The 19,745-nt window shown below is 33.4% G+C and overlaps 3 protein-coding genes across 10 annotated transcripts in view; 1 reads left to right on the top strand and 2 right to left on the bottom strand.

Moving 5' to 3' along the window:
- Window positions 1-577: 577 nt before the first annotated feature.
- LOC119636636 (far upstream element-binding protein 3) lies at window positions 578-6,266 on the bottom strand. 3 transcript variants are annotated; one of them, XM_038032123.1, is made up of 10 exons: window positions 5,921-6,266; window positions 5,607-5,778; window positions 5,101-5,459; window positions 4,645-5,037; window positions 4,413-4,577; window positions 3,937-4,352; window positions 3,647-3,878; window positions 3,150-3,389; window positions 1,400-1,756; window positions 578-909 (listed from the first exon to the last, which is right to left on the bottom strand). In XM_038032123.1, exons 1-9 carry the CDS (start codon window positions 6,005-6,007, stop codon window positions 1,457-1,459), a joined length of 2,364 nt encoding a protein of 787 aa, XP_037888051.1. In that variant the 5' UTR covers window positions 6,008-6,266; the 3' UTR covers window positions 578-909; window positions 1,400-1,456. The 3 variants fall into 3 exon arrangements, with proteins under 3 accessions (XP_037888051.1, XP_037888050.1, XP_037888052.1); XM_038032122.1 differs by having other exon boundaries at window positions 5,101-5,778; window positions 5,921-6,264; XM_038032124.1 differs by lacking the exon at window positions 3,150-3,389 and having other exon boundaries at window positions 5,101-5,778; window positions 5,921-6,263.
- Window positions 6,267-6,770: 504 nt separating this feature from the next.
- LOC119636542 (transmembrane protein 14 homolog) lies at window positions 6,771-8,285 on the top strand. 2 transcript variants are annotated; one of them, XM_038031939.1, is made up of 3 exons: window positions 6,771-6,855; window positions 6,940-7,248; window positions 7,315-8,285. In XM_038031939.1, exons 2-3 carry the CDS (start codon window positions 7,173-7,175, stop codon window positions 7,569-7,571), a joined length of 333 nt encoding a protein of 110 aa, XP_037887867.1. In that variant the 5' UTR covers window positions 6,771-6,855; window positions 6,940-7,172; the 3' UTR covers window positions 7,572-8,285. The 2 variants fall into 2 exon arrangements, with proteins under 2 accessions (XP_037887867.1, XP_037887868.1); XM_038031940.1 differs by having other exon boundaries at window positions 6,779-7,070; window positions 7,141-7,248.
- A 1,433-nt stretch (window positions 8,286-9,718) lies between these two features.
- The window catches only part of LOC119636815 (venom metalloproteinase 3), an 89,405-nt gene continuing 79,378 nt past the window's right edge, over window positions 9,719-19,745 (bottom strand). For 2 of the 5 annotated variants that reach the window (XM_038032455.1, XM_038032460.1), the window contains exons 9-13: window positions 17,558-17,684; window positions 17,323-17,487; window positions 17,022-17,253; window positions 14,764-14,837; window positions 12,538-13,459 (exon numbers count right to left, since the gene is read on the bottom strand). In XM_038032455.1, the coding sequence (XP_037888383.1) occupies window positions 12,538-13,459; window positions 14,764-14,837; window positions 17,022-17,253; window positions 17,323-17,487; window positions 17,558-17,684 (1,520 nt within the window). The other 3 variants (XM_038032458.1, XM_038032457.1, XM_038032459.1) reach the window with 3 other exon arrangements.

Here is a 19,745-nt window from a genome sequence, read left to right as displayed (position 1 = left end):
GTGGGCTCTTTTTTTTTTCTTTTTTGGAAGCTGAAGAAACAACACTTAGCTTAAATGTTAAGTTCATATATATATATATATATATATTATATATATATTATATATATTTTTATATATGTTATTAAGAGAATTAATTTTTTTCAATATAACTCGAAATAGTTGCATTTTGCTTATTATTATTAATTGTGATTAAATTTTGTTGATAGTATTTTTAAAATGTATTATATTTTTAAGAGTTTCATTAAAAATAACTTACAATTGTTTTTTTTTTTTTTTTTCGTTTTACTTCGGGGAGTTTTTAGTAAATTATTTTTGGAATTTTTTTAATAATTATCATTACTATTATGAAATTTCAAAGTTAAACATAAATGTCATAAAAAAAGGAAGGAATTTGATTGCAATTATATGTAAAAAGTGAAAAAATTGTATCCTTTAAAAATTTTAAAATGAACCTAAATATATATATTTATATATATATATATATACATACACAGATGTACATATATGTGTGTATATATATATATATATATATATATATATGTATGTTTTTCAGATAATATATATATGTATATACGTATTTATATTAAAAACGGCCGTTTTTAAATAAAAAAAAAGGAAAACTAATAATAGAAGTTTTCATTTTTTCGAGTTTTTGTATTAAATGATCGAATAACAACAAATAGCTATGTATCAATTATTTTCGCTTAAAGTATCTACAAAGAGAAATATTATTTCAAAATTCTTACATAAACGCACACTCATACACACATATTTCATAATGTCGCAATGGAGAGTAATTCACAACACAGAGTTCTTTCTGTTTTCAGATACTTTTTTCTGCCTGGGGAGAGGAGGATGTTGTAGTAGTAAAACATTATGTCGGAAAAGAAATTTGTCAGAGAAAATTGGCTGTAAAAATATATGCATAGTTTCTTTTTTGTGTAAAAACGTTATAAATATATGTAGATAAGTAGATATATAGATATATATATATGTATATACATGTATATACATATAAATACATATACGTTAAATAGAAAAAATTAATAAATAAATTGAAAAAGTAAAATATATTCAAAAGTTCTACTCTACAAAAAAACCATATATATTTTCAAAAAGTAAGTGTTTTAATAAATTCGTAAAAATCATTTTTAAAGTGGATAATATATATATATATATATATATATATATTAAAGTGGATAACATATATATATATACATATATATATATATACATATTATTGTTTCTTTTAAACCGATTCCAATTTAATTACCACTTAAGGAAACATTATTTAGATCGTATTAATTTAATCTTGATGTTTGGTCGTTGTAAATTATATGTATGTAAATATAGAAAATAATTTTTGAAATTCTCTTCTAAATTAAAGATAATTACTTACCCGTTGCTCTTAATTTTGTATTTTGATTGCTATTATTATAAATTATTTTCTTTTATTTTAATGTTTATCATTCTTCTTTTGATTGGTAACTTGCGGATTATTGGCATCGCTACCTGGTGGTTGGGGAGCACCTGGATAGCTAGGCTGTGGTCCTCCATAACCACCAGCAGCCATACCAGCTTGGGCGTAGCCTCCTTGGGCAGCTGCGGCTGCGTAATATTGTGAATATTGCGAATAATCGGCGTAGCCAGATGATGCCGCTCCGCTTACGCCCGCTTGTGTGTTAACTGGATTATTAGCGACTGCATTACCACTCGGTCTACCAGCACTGTTACCAGGTATACCTTGTTGCTTATCCTAAAAGCAAAGTGAAAGGGAAATTAAAAATTATATTAAAATGTAAAAACAAGAAGCAGAGTTAAGTTTAAAGTTCAATAAAGTCGAATACGGAATTTGTTACTTCGACTTTTATGAAATACGATTCTCAGGTTTTTGTGCTTTCCCTAAAATGTATCCTTTATTGTAATTGCTTTCAAAACTTTGTATTTAATCCAATAATACACAATCAACTGACCCCCAAACATTTTCATAAATTTCGTTTTCAACCAAATCCATTAGCAAAATTGGGTGGGACGTTGTCATTCCGTAAGTAACCCTCAGCAATCCCCTCAAGGACACAACATGAAGTATTCATGTTGAAGCCTAAATAAGTAAGAAAATACACTATTTTTGGATATCCATCGCCTTAACGATATATACAAAAATATTTGATAAATTATCGGCTTGTCAAATTCACTGAACATGTTTCTCCAAAGCAGGCTCTGCTATAGTAAAATTGTTTCCCCATAATTATTGACTTTGTGTTGTAAGTTACAGTGTTTCTTAAGTGTTGAGGGCAGTTTGCTTATGGGTTCATTGTTAATTTCTATATCAGCAGAGCAACAGGCGAATGAGGGAAAGCCTATAAATTGATTTAAAATTTTGTTCTCACAATGAATATATTAAATAGAGCCCTTACAGGTTTCTTCAAGATGCTACACTTGGCATAATCAAAGTGACATACCGCCTCATGCTTTCGGGACAATTTCAAAGGAGTTATCGGAGTCATCAACCAAGTCTGGAAGCATACTAGCATTGTCATTCCATCTGTGCTATTCAGATTTCATAAAGTTCATACTACACGCCGTTAATTAACCAATCAAACATGGCCGGCCATAAGAACTGAAATCTCGAACTAACTGATGCTGCTCATATCATTTTCTTCAAAGTGTTAAGTTGATTTAGTTATAATCCTCTGTCCATCTTTTGTTGGAATTTTGTCCCTGTCGCAATAATAGTTGGAGAAAGTTCACAACAGCCGGTTTTAAAATGAAAAGGCAAAGAAATGCTCATATAATTTATGATTCATGGAAGAATCTACATCAATGGTAAAAACGTGTACCTCTGTCCAGAAAATTGCGCATTTTATATATGTGTGGCATTCTAAAATGTATTGGACCTTTAACGTGTAGGTATTTATTTCATTCAATTCATTCTCATATGTAATGAAATTTTAAATCGACTATAACTTTCTTATAACTAATGAATAGTTGAAATTCATAGCTTATTACAGCCAAATTATCCACCGAATTGCCTCTTGCTTCCTGCTTTATTTACAATCTTCTTTTTCTATGCTTTCTTTTTCACTCATTAACACTCCCGGAGTACCAACCACCCTTACTATTGATCCAATTTTGACAACACAACGTACCTTAATTTGTTTTTCAAGATTGTCAGCCTCTTCATGTTTTCCTATACTGCGATAATATTTAACCCATTGTGCACTATAATCCTTGGATTGCGAGCCAACGGCAGCATTTGAATTTGTCGTACCAGTAACATTAACACTGCCCGCTGCCGCCGCGGCAGCAGCAGCGGAGACTGGTGCGTTACCGGCACACACACCACCACCAGTGGCTGGCGAAATATTTGCAGGCGCCGCATTATTAGCCTATTAGGTTTGCAACGGTACAATGGACGAATTTAAGTAATTGTTCTTAATACAATTTGCATGAATGTATATTGTATTATTAATTAGTGATAAATATTTGTTAATATTACAATACCATATAAACAAAAACATAAAGTTACAAACTACTTAAAAACGTACAATTCTTTATATGTAGTTTTTGTAATTGTGGTTGGGTAGGGTGGTTTGGTAAAATGTGAACTATTTTAAGGATATAACATTGCGTTACTAACACTTACCTTCATTTGTTTCTCAATAGCTTCAGCTTCTTCGATTTTGCCTATACTGCGATAGTATTCGGCCCACTGAGCACTGTAATCTTGCGTTTGAGCAGCGGAACCTGGTACACCGGCGACCGGGTTATTAACGGCATTGTTTGCTGCTTGCTGGGGTTGAGCTTGGCCTGTACCAACTTGTTTCGCTTTAAGTTGCTGCTCAATCATTTCTGCTTCACGGTGCATACCAATTGATCTTGAGAAAAGAGTTTAACTGTTATTTGTGAATCTTTCATGTATATCGTTCAAATTACTTGTAATATATAATCCACTGTTGCGAATAATCCGCTTGTTGTCCGCCCGCTCCCGGAGCACCTTGTGCCATACCTGCTTGCTGCGATTGATCACCCCATGCCCCTTGTTGAGCGTAGCCTGCCCACTGCTGTTGATATGCTGCCATCGCGCTGTTTGGATCGTTAGGGTTATAACCACCGGCCGAGCCTTGTATATTTGGTGGCCCTCCAGCTATAGATTTACGTGAGATAATATTAAGATCCATATTGATTTTCTCTGCGATCATCTGACGTGCAGCTTCCACCTGTTCGGATGTGCCTTTACATTTAAATAATTTCTCTGAAGGCGGGTTAACAGCATTGCGATCCATCTCACAGTAGGCACCAGATTGTTGGTTAATTAATTTTATAGTCTCACCGCCGCGTCCAATAACAATCTGTGAGTTAAATGGATTCGTCAACATTGCATGTAAAAAACCAAAAGCGGAAAAACTTACTCCACATTTGGAGGCAGGAATCATGAAAGTAATTTCTTCTCGCGCTGGTTGTTGAGCGTGATTAACGCCATAACCATAGCCATAATTCGAATTGCCATTATCGGCGCCTCCATTGCCTGGTATCGCTCCGCCAGCCCCTCCCCCGTTTCCATTACGATTACGTTGCTTTTTTATGTTGAAAAATTATTTTTTTTCTGTTCATTCACACAAATTTTTATAAAGCAAAACTTACCATTACGTTCTCTATTAAACCATCAATGGTACGTTTGGCATCTTCCACTTGTTGCCTCGTACCCTGGATCAAGCACCTCCGGTCACCAGGTTCATCGTTTTTTCCTTGTATGAATTGCAATTTGCAACCGCACTCTGTTTGAATTTTACGTATCATGTCGCCTCCTTTACCAATCACTACTCCGACAGCTATTTTTGGAACGAACACTTCGCATTGTTCACCGCCACCGCCCCCGAAGTTATTATAGCCGCCATTAGGTCCGTTATTTGTACCTAAACCAGGTCGGTTGCTGTTTTGTTGTTGTTGTAAAGCGTCTTTCTGGGCTATGAGATCCAAAACCAACTGTTTAGCATGCTCAATTTTTTGAGGATCACCGGAAATGCGTAAAGGTTTCTAAAAGTGGTCAGAATTATCGTACTCAGAACATCCGCGATTACAAGTAGATAGATCACTTACAATAACTTCTTGATTTGGTCCATCTTGTATTATAACCATTTTAGCTCCCGTTTTTTCCTGCAATTGTTTTATTGTGTCGCCTCCTTTACCAATTACCAAACCTACTTTTGTACCAGGTATCATGATTTCCTGGTACGGCGGATAGCCTGTAGGCCCTGGCGGAGGCATGTTAATAGTTAACACCACTTCCACATTGCCGCCGCCATTACGGTTGGCTAATTGCTGGATAAGTTCGCGTCCTTTAGTTACTGAGTCACGTGACCCCCTTAAAGTCAAAACACGGTCACCTTCTTGGCCCAACTGTATTTTGCAACCGGAATCTCCTTGTATATGGGCTACAGTCTCGTTACTCCCGCGACCTACAAAAACATTAACAAGACAGTCTGGAATGCGTAATTGTTCCTCGCATGTGTTTCCAGCAGTGGCAGCTAAACGCGCTGCCACAGCGGCTGCTTGAGCCAAAGCCTGAGACATATTAGCTGGTCCACCAGAAGTAGAGCCCCCACCTGCACTCATATTAGAATTGCTATTGTGACCGTAATCGTTAACATCAGGACTAGTAAATCGTTTGGTTTCGGGTCCTCCTTCCGAATCATCATGTGAACGCTTGAAACCGCCGCCACCACCGCCGCCTACATTATTTGATTGTTGTTGGTTGGGTTGAATTTTAGCGGCAATCTATTTTAAGTATGCAGAAAAGAGAAAAGAAATCGCCAAAGAAAAGGGAGGGAGAGCAAAACAGATACAGGCTCACATAATGCAAAAGAATCGATTTTTCCCTAAAATTTTTTCTAAAATATCGCCCGACAACTTTCTTTACCTGTTTAGCTCTTTGTAAGGCTGCTGCAAATGCTTGGCTTTGATTTAAATTATTTTGGGCTGCTGTTGAACCACTAAAATCACTCATTATGTTACAATTTATAACAAATTCTCACAAAACACTTTTTATTTTCTTCTCCTTGGGAGATAGGCAAACCAGCACTTTGAAAAATTAACTAAAGGATCAAAAGTTTTTTAATAAATATTTATATTTTTTGTTAACGATAAAAAAATAAACTTTTGCTCTATTATAAAATTGACGGCAGAAACTTTTATTGAAAAATAACACAACTTTTCTTCAACAGTTCCCGAATGACGATGAAATGCGGTATGAAAAATACAAATGGCGGAGTTCCATATACAAGCAGAGTTACTTTCGAAGAACAAATCCACAAAGACAGAGTTATTCAATAAATTACATGAGAAAGTATTACATTGTTATATATATATATTTACGTATTATTTTATATTCCAATTATTAATATTTATTAATATGCGATTTATTGTTAATACGCCTAATAACAATAACCGAGATGTAAAAATATTTTTTATATGAAACAAAAATATCAAGAACAGGTTTGTTAACAAAATTTACAAATTTTCAAAGCTGCAAACGAGTGATGGGTACACTTGCTGCGCTTTGATGATGTACTCGGAATACCTGCCGGTTACAGTGGTTATGATGAGGAGCAAACTAGTGCGGGTAGATGTTTGCTGTGCTTGCACGAAAAGTGCACAATGTGTTTGCAATTTCTTAAGCGGGATATAGAGATGACGTTAATTAGAAAGATAGAGAAGAGAAGCATGTTTGAAGTATTCATTTCGTGTGTTTCACGAATGAAGTTACTGAGAATTTCTTCAGTTCATTGTTAATGTGTCGTTTGCTTAGCGAAAATAAGCTCGCAAGAAAATTATTTTTTAATATTCAAATTGAAAGTAAGCAGATTACTCCAAGATAAGATAAACTGTCTCATTGAGCAGAAAATTATATATTATAACCATTCTCGATGAACTTCGCAGGAGGAACGAACGGAAAGGATTTTCACACAGTTTTGACCACTTTTGGTTGATTTCCACTTTGTTCCACCTAAAGGTACAAATTAGTTGACTTCGATAGCCGTTTCACGTTTGTGCCTACGTAATTATTGAAAGTGAGGAACTTGTTTTATTGTAAAAAGCATTACTTTTTGATTTAACTAATTTGATAATTAAAAACAAAAGATCTTCAAAGCTACTTAACAAAAGCAAGAGTGATGGCTATTGATGTGATTGGTTACTTATATGCCGCAACTGTAGCTGCCGGGGGTGTAATGGGGTACGCGAAAGCCGGTTAGTAGAAAGCTACTTTGAAAATAAATTAATCTTATTTTTTGTTTTCTTTTTATCTTATCGAAGGCTCTCTTCCCTCCCTTAGTGCGGGTTTAGCGTTTGGGGCCATTTTAGGTTTGGGTGCCCATTATAACTCACAGGATCCACCTCGCCCTCTTTTACAATTCGGCACTTCTCTAGCCTTGGCTGGGATGATGGGTATGAGATGGAATCGTTCTGGTAAATTTATGCCCGCCGGCATGATTTGCATTATTTCAGTAGCTGCTTTGATTAGAAACATGATTACCTATAACCGTTATTTTCCATTGCCGGGTCGGAATTAGACATTGAAAAGTGAAAAAAAAGATAAAAAGGAACATGTACACTTGTGTAATTTTAAGATTTTCGCAAACATTTGTTGCAATTACTTAAGGAATTAAAGGTATTGTATTATTTTTTAGACTCATAAACAGAAAAATGAAAACGATCGGCTAAAGGTTATATTTGCTATATTAATAAAAGGATCCGAAAAATATGTCTCCATCCTAGAAAATATTTAAGCTACGTTTTATTTTTTGAAATCACGAAGTAGCATAAATTAATAATTCGTAATAACGAACTAATGAAGTTAATTTATTGAATTCGGTTTTTTAAGGGACGCCTTAGCTTTCATTGTCTCCTTCGAAGTTTTGCCTTACCAACTTGTATATCAATTGCTCATGGAGTGTTGCATCTAAATTATTCAAATTTTTTCTTTTAAATTCATTTACGGTAGCTTTACCATGGTTTTCGTCATTATAATTGTTCAGGCGGGCTGTGAAAGTGGAACTTCTTATGAAAAAACTTCACACATAAAGTTTAACTACATAATTTACTAAATGCATTTCATAGAATAATAATATTTCATAGGTAATAAATGGTAGTGGTGCAAGCGTTATTCGGAAAAAGACATCGAAAATCACTACACCAGCTTCGATATGTTTGATTTATTGAAGCTAACGTTCATCAGCATGTCGATGATTCGATTTATGTAAATAAATAAATTTTTCTTGACTTAATTTTATATCCATTTAAGCAATGTGCTCTTTATTTGCAAAAAAAATAAAATAAAATTTTAATAAAATAATTTCAATTTATTTAATAGGCCTTAAATTCTAAAAAAAATTTAATTTTTACCTTAGACGGGAACAAAAGAAATAGGGAAAAATTATTTTTATTGCTAAAATTATGTACTACTTTCAATGTTTGAAAGCCTACCTAAAAGGATCGGAGTATAAAAACTTAAATAAACGTAATTTCACATATAAATGTTGTGATCTTTTTATGTGCATTAAAATAATTGCATTACAATATTAACTAATAAACAAAATTTAACAATTACATCTAAAATAAATTTCCGGATAAAGTAGTACGAATTAACTTTTTTTCTTTTTTCGTCTATCACATTTTTATATCCACCGTAAAATGGGTTAAATAATAATGGATCTGGGTTAAATAATAATATGAAAATATGATTCGTAAATATTATAAAACGGAAGCCTTCCTCATTGGAAAATTGGGCAGCATTAATATTAGCCGATGAATTTATTTCTTGTAGGAACGTATTAAAAAAATGTACAAACGACTCAATATTGAATTAAGAGAATTTAGTGGGGAGAGCAGTTTTACAAATATATCAAGTATGGAAGTGAACCAGATCGACTGATCGACTTGCTCTTATTCCTTCTGTAACGAAAGCCTAAACTACGTGCAAGAAATCCTATCGGTAGTGATAAAATACACATGCAGGTATGTACAAAAAGCATTGAACACGTTTGTGTAGAGAAGGAAATTTGATAGGATTATCCTAAGCAGCGAAGCAACTACAACATCTTATGTGTAATTGGGATTAAGTTAGGTCGAATCATGGTTGGAATGTTATGTAAATGGCGTAGCGATAGATTGAAATACAAATGCAGGCAAAACTGTAATCACCTTCGTAGTGACAGACATGCCCCTGAGAAGGCAGCCTCTGGATATAAGAAAAATGCCTTCCATAGAATTGTCGAGACACAAGAACTATTTTTGAGAAATCACGTTCACTCCACAGGTATTCAAATATATCATACAACGTTCTATAAACGTAGTGTAATGTTTTCTAATATAGTTTCGTGGTCATTTTTTAATATAATTTCGAGATTATTTTTTAACATAGTTTTGTGGGCGTCTTTTTTCAACGTGATATTTTTGACATTTGCTCACGATATGGACATTATCACTTAATTGTAACAGTTGTTGCGTCAGCAAAGTTGTCGGCGGATATTCAAAGATTCGGTTTGATCCGAACAGTAGCTTTCTTGTAATAAAATTTAAATAGAAAATATATTATTTTCAATTTTCTTTAAATAATTTACAAAATACAACGAAATTTATTTATTTTTTTTTTAAATAAAAAAACAAAAAATATTTGTTCACTTAAGTAAATAAAATAAAAAATATAAAATTATTTTATATAATTTACAATAAAAATAAGAAATAGTTTTTTTTATACATATTTGAAAAGAAATAGTAAAAATAATAAATTCTAACTAAACGCATAGCAGTTAATACTCTGATATGCTATTTGTGTTCGCGATGCTGTTAACATGAATGGCATGGATTTATTTTCGATGAGCGAAGGATGCGATCTGAATGTGGTGGAAGGGAGATTACGAAAATTTATTGTCTTATGAGTTTTAATGATTTTACTAAATATCTTCAACTTAGATCCGTTTAGAAAACAGCAGGAATTTCATATAAAACATCTTCAGAATGGAAACGCCTTCCAGTTAACCACTAAATTAGAATAAGAGAGCAAAATAAAACAAACAAAAAAATTAATTATTTAAATTATTAATAAATTATTAATTATAAGAAATATTTTAATTAAAATGCCAAGCGAGGTTAGATTAAAAAAAAAGAAAACAAAGAAAAATAAAACAAAATGGAAGAAAACGTATTAGGGAAAAATGCTTTCATTCTTTCCATTTAATTTGCCACACCCGTCACGACTTTCCTTTATACATTAGAGCATTAATTCCACCGCTGTTTAAGCTGCCTTTACTTTTGTCTAAATCTATTCGTTTAAACAATTCCTGGACCGTTTTGAGTTTTCATTTTTGGATGTTGGGGTTAATGAAATGAATTTATTGAAGTTTTAGTGCTACAATTAAGTGATTTTGCCTTTATTGCGGTTGGGCTGGTTTTTATAGGTTACGTGTGTAATGAAATATGTCATGCATGTTCTTACGATTTACTTATATCAAAGTTGAGTGAATTTTTTGATATTCGCAAAATTTGGTGTAATATATAAATCAATACTCTTTAGCTGCTTTTTTTTATGATCTCTACGAGTGCGCATGAGTTTTTTGTTTATAATATATAGGTTTTTAGGCAACTTTTTCTGATGATAAATGTTTTTTATTGTGTTTACTTTAATAGTATCAGTTAAACGAAGACTGGAAAGGAGAAATATTTTTAAATTGTTGTTTCAATGGTTTCGACTTTACGATTTCTAATAGGAATAGTAATTTAATGATAGAAATAAGTATTATTATGTACTCGTTTTATGTATATCTGCGTTTATTTTTCCTGACCTAACATTATAGTTAAATGCATAGTTAAATAAAAATGTTATGTTCCTATTATAGTTGTAGCAAGTTGTAAACGAGCACTATGCCAAGCAGCAATATATGAATAAAAATTATATATTATATATGAGAATTTCATAAATCGAACAATTTGATCGATTACAAGTTGCTGGTTGTAATAATTTGATGGTTGTTGCTCCAGGGTTGTTTTAGACTTTTTTAGCTGTTATTAAACAGTTTCCTGTTGCAGTTTATGCAATAGATTATGGCGCTGATGCTAATCGAAAGATCGAACGTAATTTTTAGTGTTAAATAATTTATAAGATTAAAAGGAAAAGGTTTGTTGTGGAAATAATAGTCAAGTGCCTTCTCGTTCTAAAGTTGTAAGAAGCATTTCTTATTTGTGTCATAGATTAGCACAAACACGATATGTACGCGTTGTGGGATTCTTATAAATACAAAGTTGAGTTTATATTATGATTTCTGCATAAGTGAATAAGAATAACATGCCAAACGTTATCATCGTTGTGTAAAGAGAGAAACTGTATGTTATTTCTCAAAGTTCGGGTTCGAACGATACGAGCACTGTATAAGCATAAATTGTAATACTGTCCCCTAAATCTAGCTATTCGATTAAACCTAGTGGAAAAGTTTAAATTGTTAAATAGATTTCATAATGTTCCTAATTTAAAATGTTTGTGTTTTGTATAATCAAAGAGAGAGGATCTTGCGAAATACGATATTGTGTCATTTAATCATACGATGTATTTAACATTTTCTGGCTTTTCGTTTTTCCACATAGTGTAAGCTTTAATCTTCGCACTTTTATGCTCATCTGATAGTTTCAATGAAATCTGAGATTTTTTGTTGGACAATTTTAAGTTAATATGAAGTGTAATTATTGCTATTAAACTATAAAATGTTTTTAAATTAAAGAAATACTTATTATATGGAAAAAGCTAAGACTACTTGAGCTATGTTACTACAGCGGTTTTAGTGGTGCATTATTTGGAAATTAAAAAAGCTTAGAACATCTCATATTGCACTACTATTGGGATTTTTATTAAATTTAAAAAAAAAAGAAAGAATTCATGCAGTTTTAATACAGAATTGTTCTAATCTACATAAAATAAAAATCATAAGCGAAAAGCCTCTAATGCTTTAAGACAGGCTTGCTCAATACGCATTGAAGGTCCTGCATGCATTAGCGGAAACGAACATTAAAAAAATTATACATTTTTTCAGCAATTTTTTTATAACAATTTTTTGGAAAGACATTAGGTGCAAAAGATTTTTCGAATTATTTTCCTTTATATATAAATATTTAACTCTAGAGAGTTATAATGAAGCCAAAAGAATGAACAAGCCTGTAGGTTGAGGGGTTTATGATTTATGAATGAAGGTTTAAAAGGTGACTTTTCTTCTTCTTAAGTGTAATTTTATATGAAGATGTGATTTCTTTTCTACTAAAAATCTAAACAAAATGCTTACCGCCGAAGTAATTTTGGTTTTCGTTTATTTATTGTTTTTTTTTAATACTTTAGAATTTTTACTGTCACTCAAAGTTATATTTTTTCTTATTTGTTTGCAGAAACTGAGTGATATAATTGAGTAAGTGGAAGAGGAGAGGCAAGATAGAAAGAGATAGGGAGAGCGAGAGAGAGAGCGAGACTGAGTGATGAGTGTTACAGATTTTTTTTTTTTATTTAATTTGTGTTCGTAGTCTTCTTATGAGTTTTTGTGTTTTAATTTTAGGCTTTCTCGTTGTTGTTGCTGTTGATGTTTTTTGTTGAGTTCTTGTTTGCTGCTTTTGCTGCAGTTGATGCTGTTGTTTTTGTTGCTGTTGTACTATGGATGATAAACGTTTACTTTGATCGCTAATGAAATTTGTCACATAGATTGGTGGTGTTTGTGGTGTTGTTGTTATTGTTTCTAATTCCTTCACTTGGTTGTTGTTGCTGTTGTTGTTGTTTTGGTTGTTGTGATTATTACTACTACTATTATTAGTATATTCATTTTGGTTGTTACTGTAAGAATGATTATTTGTACTAATACTACCGCTACCCGTGGTATGGTTTAGCGTACGTTTTAGAAATTGGGCTTCAAATGAATTTTTATTCGACACTGGATAACTTGGCGCTAATTTCGTTTTCACTTTTTTTAATGCGGTTGTTAAGGTTGTCGCCGCAATAGATTCGGTTGTTGAAGTCGAGGCCGTAGGTGCATTCAGGACATGTAATTTTTTGAAATAGTTTTCAAAGAATACATGTGTCGGATTATAATTACGCGTTGTTGTTGATTTAAAACCATAACGAGATGTGCCGACAACAGCTATAGGAGCAGTAGTGGTAGGCAGTGGTGTGGAAGAAGCTTGCTGCTGCATGCTGGTGATGGTGTTGGTGATGGAAGTAATGGTGGTGGTTGTGCTGATGGCATGAGAAGTTTGGGGAGGAGGACCAGGAACGGGAAGAGAAAACTTACGTTTTTGTTTTTCAATAGCCTCATTGTTTTCCTCATTTTCCTCAACGAAAGCAAATCCGCCTCTAGTTTCATCGTCCAAGTCATCAAAGCTGTCTTCATCCTCCCCGTTATGTAGATGACGTTCCTGATTACTGCTGCTGGCGCTAAAGGGTGTAGAGGTTAAATACGTAACTCTAGATTTACTACTGTTATAACTACTACTATTAGTTCTACTGCTGTTGTTCCTAATTATTAAATTATATTATTGTGTATCTCTAAAATTTAAATAATTTTTCATTTGTTTGAATAGTGTATTTAACAGTGTTGTCTTGATTATGGTGTAAGAAATGACTTAATAGTTTAGTGTTTTTTGTTATTGTTTAGTGTTTTCGCAGTTTTGGGGATTTCCACTGAGAGAAGTTAACAAAGTTAGAAGTGTCGCTAACATTTTGTTTATGTTTTCAATTCCGTTGCTGTTGCTAATTTAGGTTTTAATTGTTTCCCCTTCTTCCTACATATCTAATATAATCGCCATTGGGGCCTTATAAAGAAAAGCCATTGTTTTTGTTGTTCTTGTTATTGCAATGATATTGTATGCAGCCATAGTTGTTGAAAAAACTGTTAAAAATTTAAAGTCATATAACTCATTAGTGTTTGTGTACCGTATACAAGTAATAATTGTGTTGCTTTTGCTGTTGATAAGCAATATTCTTTTCGTTTAAGTATTCAGCTAAAGGTTTACCGTATTATATGTTTGACCTTAACCGTAGTTTTCACTGTTAAGTGGTTTCCGACATTTGTTATTTAACTACCTTTTGTTTTTGCTGGTGTTCTTTATTACTATTATTATCCCAATTTTGTTGATCATTAACATTATTAGTCATATTATCATCATCATCGTCGTCATCATCATCATTATCATCATCATCATCATTATCATCATCATTATCATCATCATCATGGTCTTTACGATCATAATGCTCTTTAAAATCTTCAAATGCCTCTTCATTATCGGCGTCATCGTCGTCACGCTCATTATCGACTTTATCATCATCTTCGTCACTAACATTCTCTTGTGATTGCTCATTGAAGTCGGTATTGTCACCAAGAGCCTCATTTATTCTTTTGTTGTTGCAATTATTGTGTACGGTTTTATTTGTTGTTGTTGATGTATTTTATGTAAAAATTTGTGTTTTCAAACGTTTTAAGTAGGAAATGTTGTTCAGAATAAGAGAGAAAGAGTAATGTTAGTATATAAAGTTTTCCTTTTTCGTTGGAAATATTCTGATAGTGTGTTTAATAGCAAATAATTGGAAAAAGAACAAATTGCATTTTACAAATATTTTTTAATGCGCTCGAACTACTGTTTTTTTTTTTTATTTTTATTTTTTAAACCAATTAATTACTGTATATTATATAGAATATTAGTGGTGTGCGCTTATTGCTAATGAATCCTTGGAAAACTTACTTGTAACCGACTTTGGTCGATCCGTAATTTACAGCATTCGATGGCAGAGTTGAACATCGACCATCCAGGCAGTGCTGCAAAAAATGAAAGCATTAATCAATTGTAAGGAATTGCTTTAATAAGGCGGTACGTGCCAAATTTAAACGAATGACAAACGAATTTTAAACGGGTTATATGATTTGTTCTTGAAATTGTGACAATGTTTTAGACACGAGTAGCCAAGCGCATAAGACGAGCACGAGCACCAAGTCAGTGCGCTCAAAGTCTCACGTGCGGTAGAATTTACACTGATGGTAGCTATTGCGGAAAGTCAGGCGCCAAAAACAGTAGGCTATGGCCGTCTCCTATTTTATTGATTCTAACGATGCTACATGAATAGGGAAGATTATTTGGGTGATATGCGAAATAAAAAAGGAAAACAAGCTCATTCTATAGCCAGTTAGTTTCTTAAAGATCGATGGTTAGCAGTACTGAACCTGTTCTGCAACCTGAATGCGCCACTAATGAAACTAGATTAGATATATAGCCGTACTCTGGCAGTTACAATGCAACGCAAAATTGGTCTACTTTGAGGTCTATCACAAATTTGGAAACTTCAAAATAAATCCCAAGCTTTGGATTATGATTAGAGGTAAAAAAATGTCATTAGATTGCAGCGTAAACGATTGTTAAAACATTTGATGGCTAAAGGCGACGCGTTCAAATTTAAAGACTCGCTCCTCAAGCAATTTTATACACTCTTTCAAGGCCTTGCTGTGTAGTGTTATCGACAATTCCGAACTACTTGGAAATTAAAAAAATTTCTGTGCGCCCTTTAGCATTGTGATATGTGAAATCTGAGGAAATCCATTTTAATTTGCTCCAGTTTTTTAAAACCCTTCCTTTTTCAACGCAATACTAAATTTAATATTAAGTCACAGAAATTATAATACAGTGGCGAGCTCTTATGATAAGTGACATCTCACAACGCCAGAATAAGCCTGCTAGTTACGAATTGACTCCGAAATTTGGCTAATCGAGTTCGCTCTTGTAAGCGGGATTGTGGTATGGTGCGGAATAATGTTGTACTTAAAACTTAAATTAAAAAAGAAATATTTGCCTTTGCTCAAATCGTTTTCTTCTCCTTTTTTTTTTTAAGAACGTATAATTTTTGTTGAAAAATTCCCCAGGGATGGGTGTTCAACTTAACTAAATACTTGATATTAATTAGAAAAAATAATTAACTAAAAGACTAAATGCTTCGACACGATTGCAGTTTTCTGGTGCCAAGTAATAAAAGCGTCGCATCTTCCATCTTCTTGCTAAAGTTTAAAGTTCTTTAAATTTTTTTTTTTTTTTGCTTTTGGATCTCTCACTCTACATTGTAATAAATAATCCCCTCTTGTCTGTTGTATGTCGTAAGTTTTCGTTCAAATTGAATTTTTATCGACTAATGGAGGGTTTTTTTCGATTGTGTGGCTATTTTCCAAAAAAATTACCCAAACTTGCAGTGTACCCACTGAAGGATGAGGATACATTCATTTTGTTTTTTCTATAATGCATGCCAAACGGAAGCCTCAGGGACCTCATAAAGTATACATTTTCTTGAACAATGCAAAATTTCGAATTGGTTAAGCCATTACTCTTCGTGTATGCGTCTGGGTGGTGATGACCCTCTCCTGGTTGAGGAGATATCGGTTGGAGATATCGACTTAAAATTTGACAGAAACATTGAAAGTTTATATACGCAGCTTGGTATTAAAAATGGTCCAAATTGATCAGAGCAGCAAGCCCCAGTGACGCATAAACTGAACGCAACTCCGTGGGTTTCTGCGCGTCGCTCAGAAATTATCAATGTTAAAAGGCTGAAAATTTTCACATTTACTTTACGCAGAACACTACCCTTTTACGTGCAAAAAAGCAAAAAATAATCGACCATGCCCATAATAATTTTCAAGTGCTTATACTTTTTTTTTCACTTTTTTGCGGTTTTATGCTTATTTTCCGTAAGGTATCTTTAAAACTATTTTGTACATTCCTCAAATGAAGATATATTACATAACTGAAAATGGGTTAACTCGGAAATGAATATGGTAGACACCGTGACATGATGAAGTAATTTTTTCGTAATAATACCAGCGATATGGGTATCAAATCATTTTTGCTTTTCGCCACATTCTCTTTCACTTAATCTTTTCGCGGGAAATTATGTATATTCGATTTGTCCGATAATTGTAAAAAAAAATTTTCGCAGATTTTGAAAGAACTTTATAACTCACCAGACCGTTACCGCATGACGAACCTTCAGCAGCTGGCCTATAGGCTACACAGTAGCCTGTTTGAGCATCAAAGCAAAATAGTTGAGCACAGACTCGTTCATCCTTAAAACAGGCGTAGGTGCCACGATCCCGACGGCATTGAGCATCCAATGACAGTAAGGTGCCAGGTAGCGAACGACCCAAAGCACTGTCCTCATGAGGAGCGTTATGCAAACAGGTGGCAGTATCACCGCTAAAAATATTGACAATATTTACATTAATTTTGAAGTAATTATTTTGTCGCTGCATTAGTGGAACGTACTTTAAAAAATGATGAAAACTTTGCACGGTACACGGTGACCAACGGAACCCTCTTTCGGTATGTCGTAAATCAGACATTATGTAACCATCTTCCCAACGACAGCGTTGCGCTCCCGGCCCGCCCAAATAACTGGGCGGAGGCGAACCATCGTGAACAGCACCAAGTCTAATCAAATATTATAAATTTATATATAGAATATTATTTTTAGATATTGACAAACTTGTCGAACACTTACAAATGTCCCACTTCGTGTGCAGCCACAATGATGCCGCTAAAACCACCGGTGTCTTCAATAATCGCCACACTGTTCACTTTCTCTAAACGTTTGTTTACAACACAAGCTCCTCCCACGTAAGCGAAGCCTAAGTATATGGAATTGTTGTTGTTTTTGTAGAAAAAAATTTAAAAAATTAATAATATAAATTTTAAATTACTGCAATAAAATGTTTTTAGGATTTTATAAAGTCTTTTAATTATAATTAGGTTATGTAGAAAATATTGAGTCTTATGCAAGAAGAGCCAGCTTCCATTAGTACCATATGCCGATTCATGTAAATATATAAATTGAATGAATCAAATAGATATATATATTTTTTTAAAATAATGTTTAAATAATTTGTGCAGTGTATGTGTATTTGTTTGTTCAGTTTAGAATGTTGAAACATCATGCTTTTTGCATATTTAAATTGCCTTACATCAATGTTAAAATATTTAACTATTAGAATAATTTTATTCAGATGCAACCCATAGCTCAACAAATTCATACCAGATTATCGTATCGAGATATTGAAAGGAGTTTTCACCTTGAGGCGAACATCCATTACCAAGTTGTCTAAAAACTAACTTAAATAAATTTACTAAAAGGATAAAAGAATTGGAGCATTATATAATAGTAATGTTCATAGACCTTTAAACGAATCTAGGCTACCCCCTCATCTTAGATGATTTATATTCATGGCTAACTTTTCTTGGTGGCAAGCTTACGGAAACAAGTAGCAGTTTATTTTGATTTCTACGTAGCTTTAAGAACTATTTACACCTGACTTTAAAATGATATCGGAAAAGATTGCGGATGAAGGTAACAGTACTTAAGGCACTACCTCCCGTATAAAGACAAAAGGATTTTTTATTTTTTCCAATTTTCGATAAAGTTGCTTGATGTAAATATGCTGTGGTTAACTGCGTTCTCCACGAATGACATTTTGATATGCTTATCTTCGATGGCTGAATAGCAAGTCGATTTTCGGGCCTGGTATGCTGTGTGTTAGATCTCCCTTTGATTCCATGATGACACTCCGCGCTATAGTCGTTCAACGTACTTGAAGATTCATGAATTCCCTCCTTTTTTTCTCCATCATATAAAAACTTGGACTTGGATCTAAGGCATCCCGGCTGCACGCTTCAAGATTCTGTGTAAACATATAAGTAAAACAACTGCAGCTATTCGGTGAAATTGTGTCTAAATTCAAATTTTGCCCACTGGATCCGCTGCGCACGCACTTGTCATTTAACCTTTAGACAACCTTTAAACTTGTTTCAGTTTTTTAGTTATAATAACTATGCTTAAGGACGAAACACCCTCATAGTTTTCTGCTCGGTAGAAATTGATCTATTGCTGCTTTTTATATCCACTTTTGCGTTTGGAGTATTTAAATTGTACATTGACCGCCGGATGTTTGCCGAAATGGGCAGACGGGCATAATTAAGTTGATTAAGGATTACATACTTTATGCTTCACTGGGTGTCTGATTTATGTTTACATATGGCATGGAGTGATTACGTTAGCAAATCTTCGCTCAAGAATTCATTCAAAAATGATATATCATAAGCGATAAATAAACTAAGAACTTCGTAATCTTGAAGCGCATCTTGGGTATTTACTGGATCAGGTATAGCAAGTCAGAAAATTATATTCAGTTGGGACCGAATTATCGATCTTACAGAATGAAAAAAAGAGAGAAAGAACTATAATATTTGGTGGGCGTAGACGATTTTTCCCGTTTTTCGACAAATAACTGTAGCATTGCCCATAAACTAAACGCTTAAATTTTTGTAGATTTATCTGCTGTGGTTTTTGAGTAATGAGAGGAGAAGATCGCTGTTTACCGATTTGGCCCATTGTCAATACTAAACCTGTGAAGAAGAACTCGCATCGACAGGTTTATATTTGCGGCCAAGAGCATTTTTACAACAGACGGACAGACGGACATGCTCAAATCGATTTAGAGCTTGTTGCTGATTTGTGGTCTCTGAAGATTCCTTTTCGACATGGCAAACGTTTTGACAAAATGAACATACCCGTCAAACTTATATGATGGGTATAAAAAGAAGAAGCGAATTAAGGGCGCGCGATCAAATCGGTTCAAAGTTTATAATCTATACAGAGTCTGTCTATCGTATGTTCGAAGTATGTTACAGATGAA

Source organism: Glossina fuscipes, unplaced genomic scaffold (assembly GCF_014805625.2).
Source record: "Glossina fuscipes isolate IAEA_lab_2018 unplaced genomic scaffold, Yale_Gfus_2 28, whole genome shotgun sequence".
Classification (NCBI taxonomy): Eukaryota; Metazoa; Arthropoda; class Insecta; order Diptera; family Glossinidae; genus Glossina; species Glossina fuscipes.
The sequence above is the reverse complement of the archived record's forward strand: the minus strand, read 5'-3'. Positions and strand labels throughout refer to the sequence as shown.

Excerpts from the sequence above, each read along its gene's own strand:
- LOC119636636 (XM_038032122.1), bottom strand. The coding sequence starts at position 6,007 with ATGAGTGATTTTAGTGGTTCAACAGCAGCCCAAAATAATTTAAATCAA. Across the intron at positions 4,578-4,644 it reads GTTTAATAGAGAACGTAATG|CAACGTAATCGTAATGGAAA; the intron begins GTAAGTTTTGCT and ends AACATAAAAAAG. Across the intron at positions 3,879-3,936 it reads CAGTGGATTATATATTACAA|ATCAATTGGTATGCACCGTG; the intron begins GTAATTTGAACG and ends TCTTTTCTCAAG.
- LOC119636542 (XM_038031939.1), top strand. The coding sequence starts at position 7,173 with ATGGCTATTGATGTGATTGGTTACTTATATGCCGCAACTGTAGCTGCC. Across the intron at positions 7,249-7,314 it reads AATGGGGTACGCGAAAGCCG|GCTCTCTTCCCTCCCTTAGT; the intron begins GTTAGTAGAAAG and ends ATCTTATCGAAG.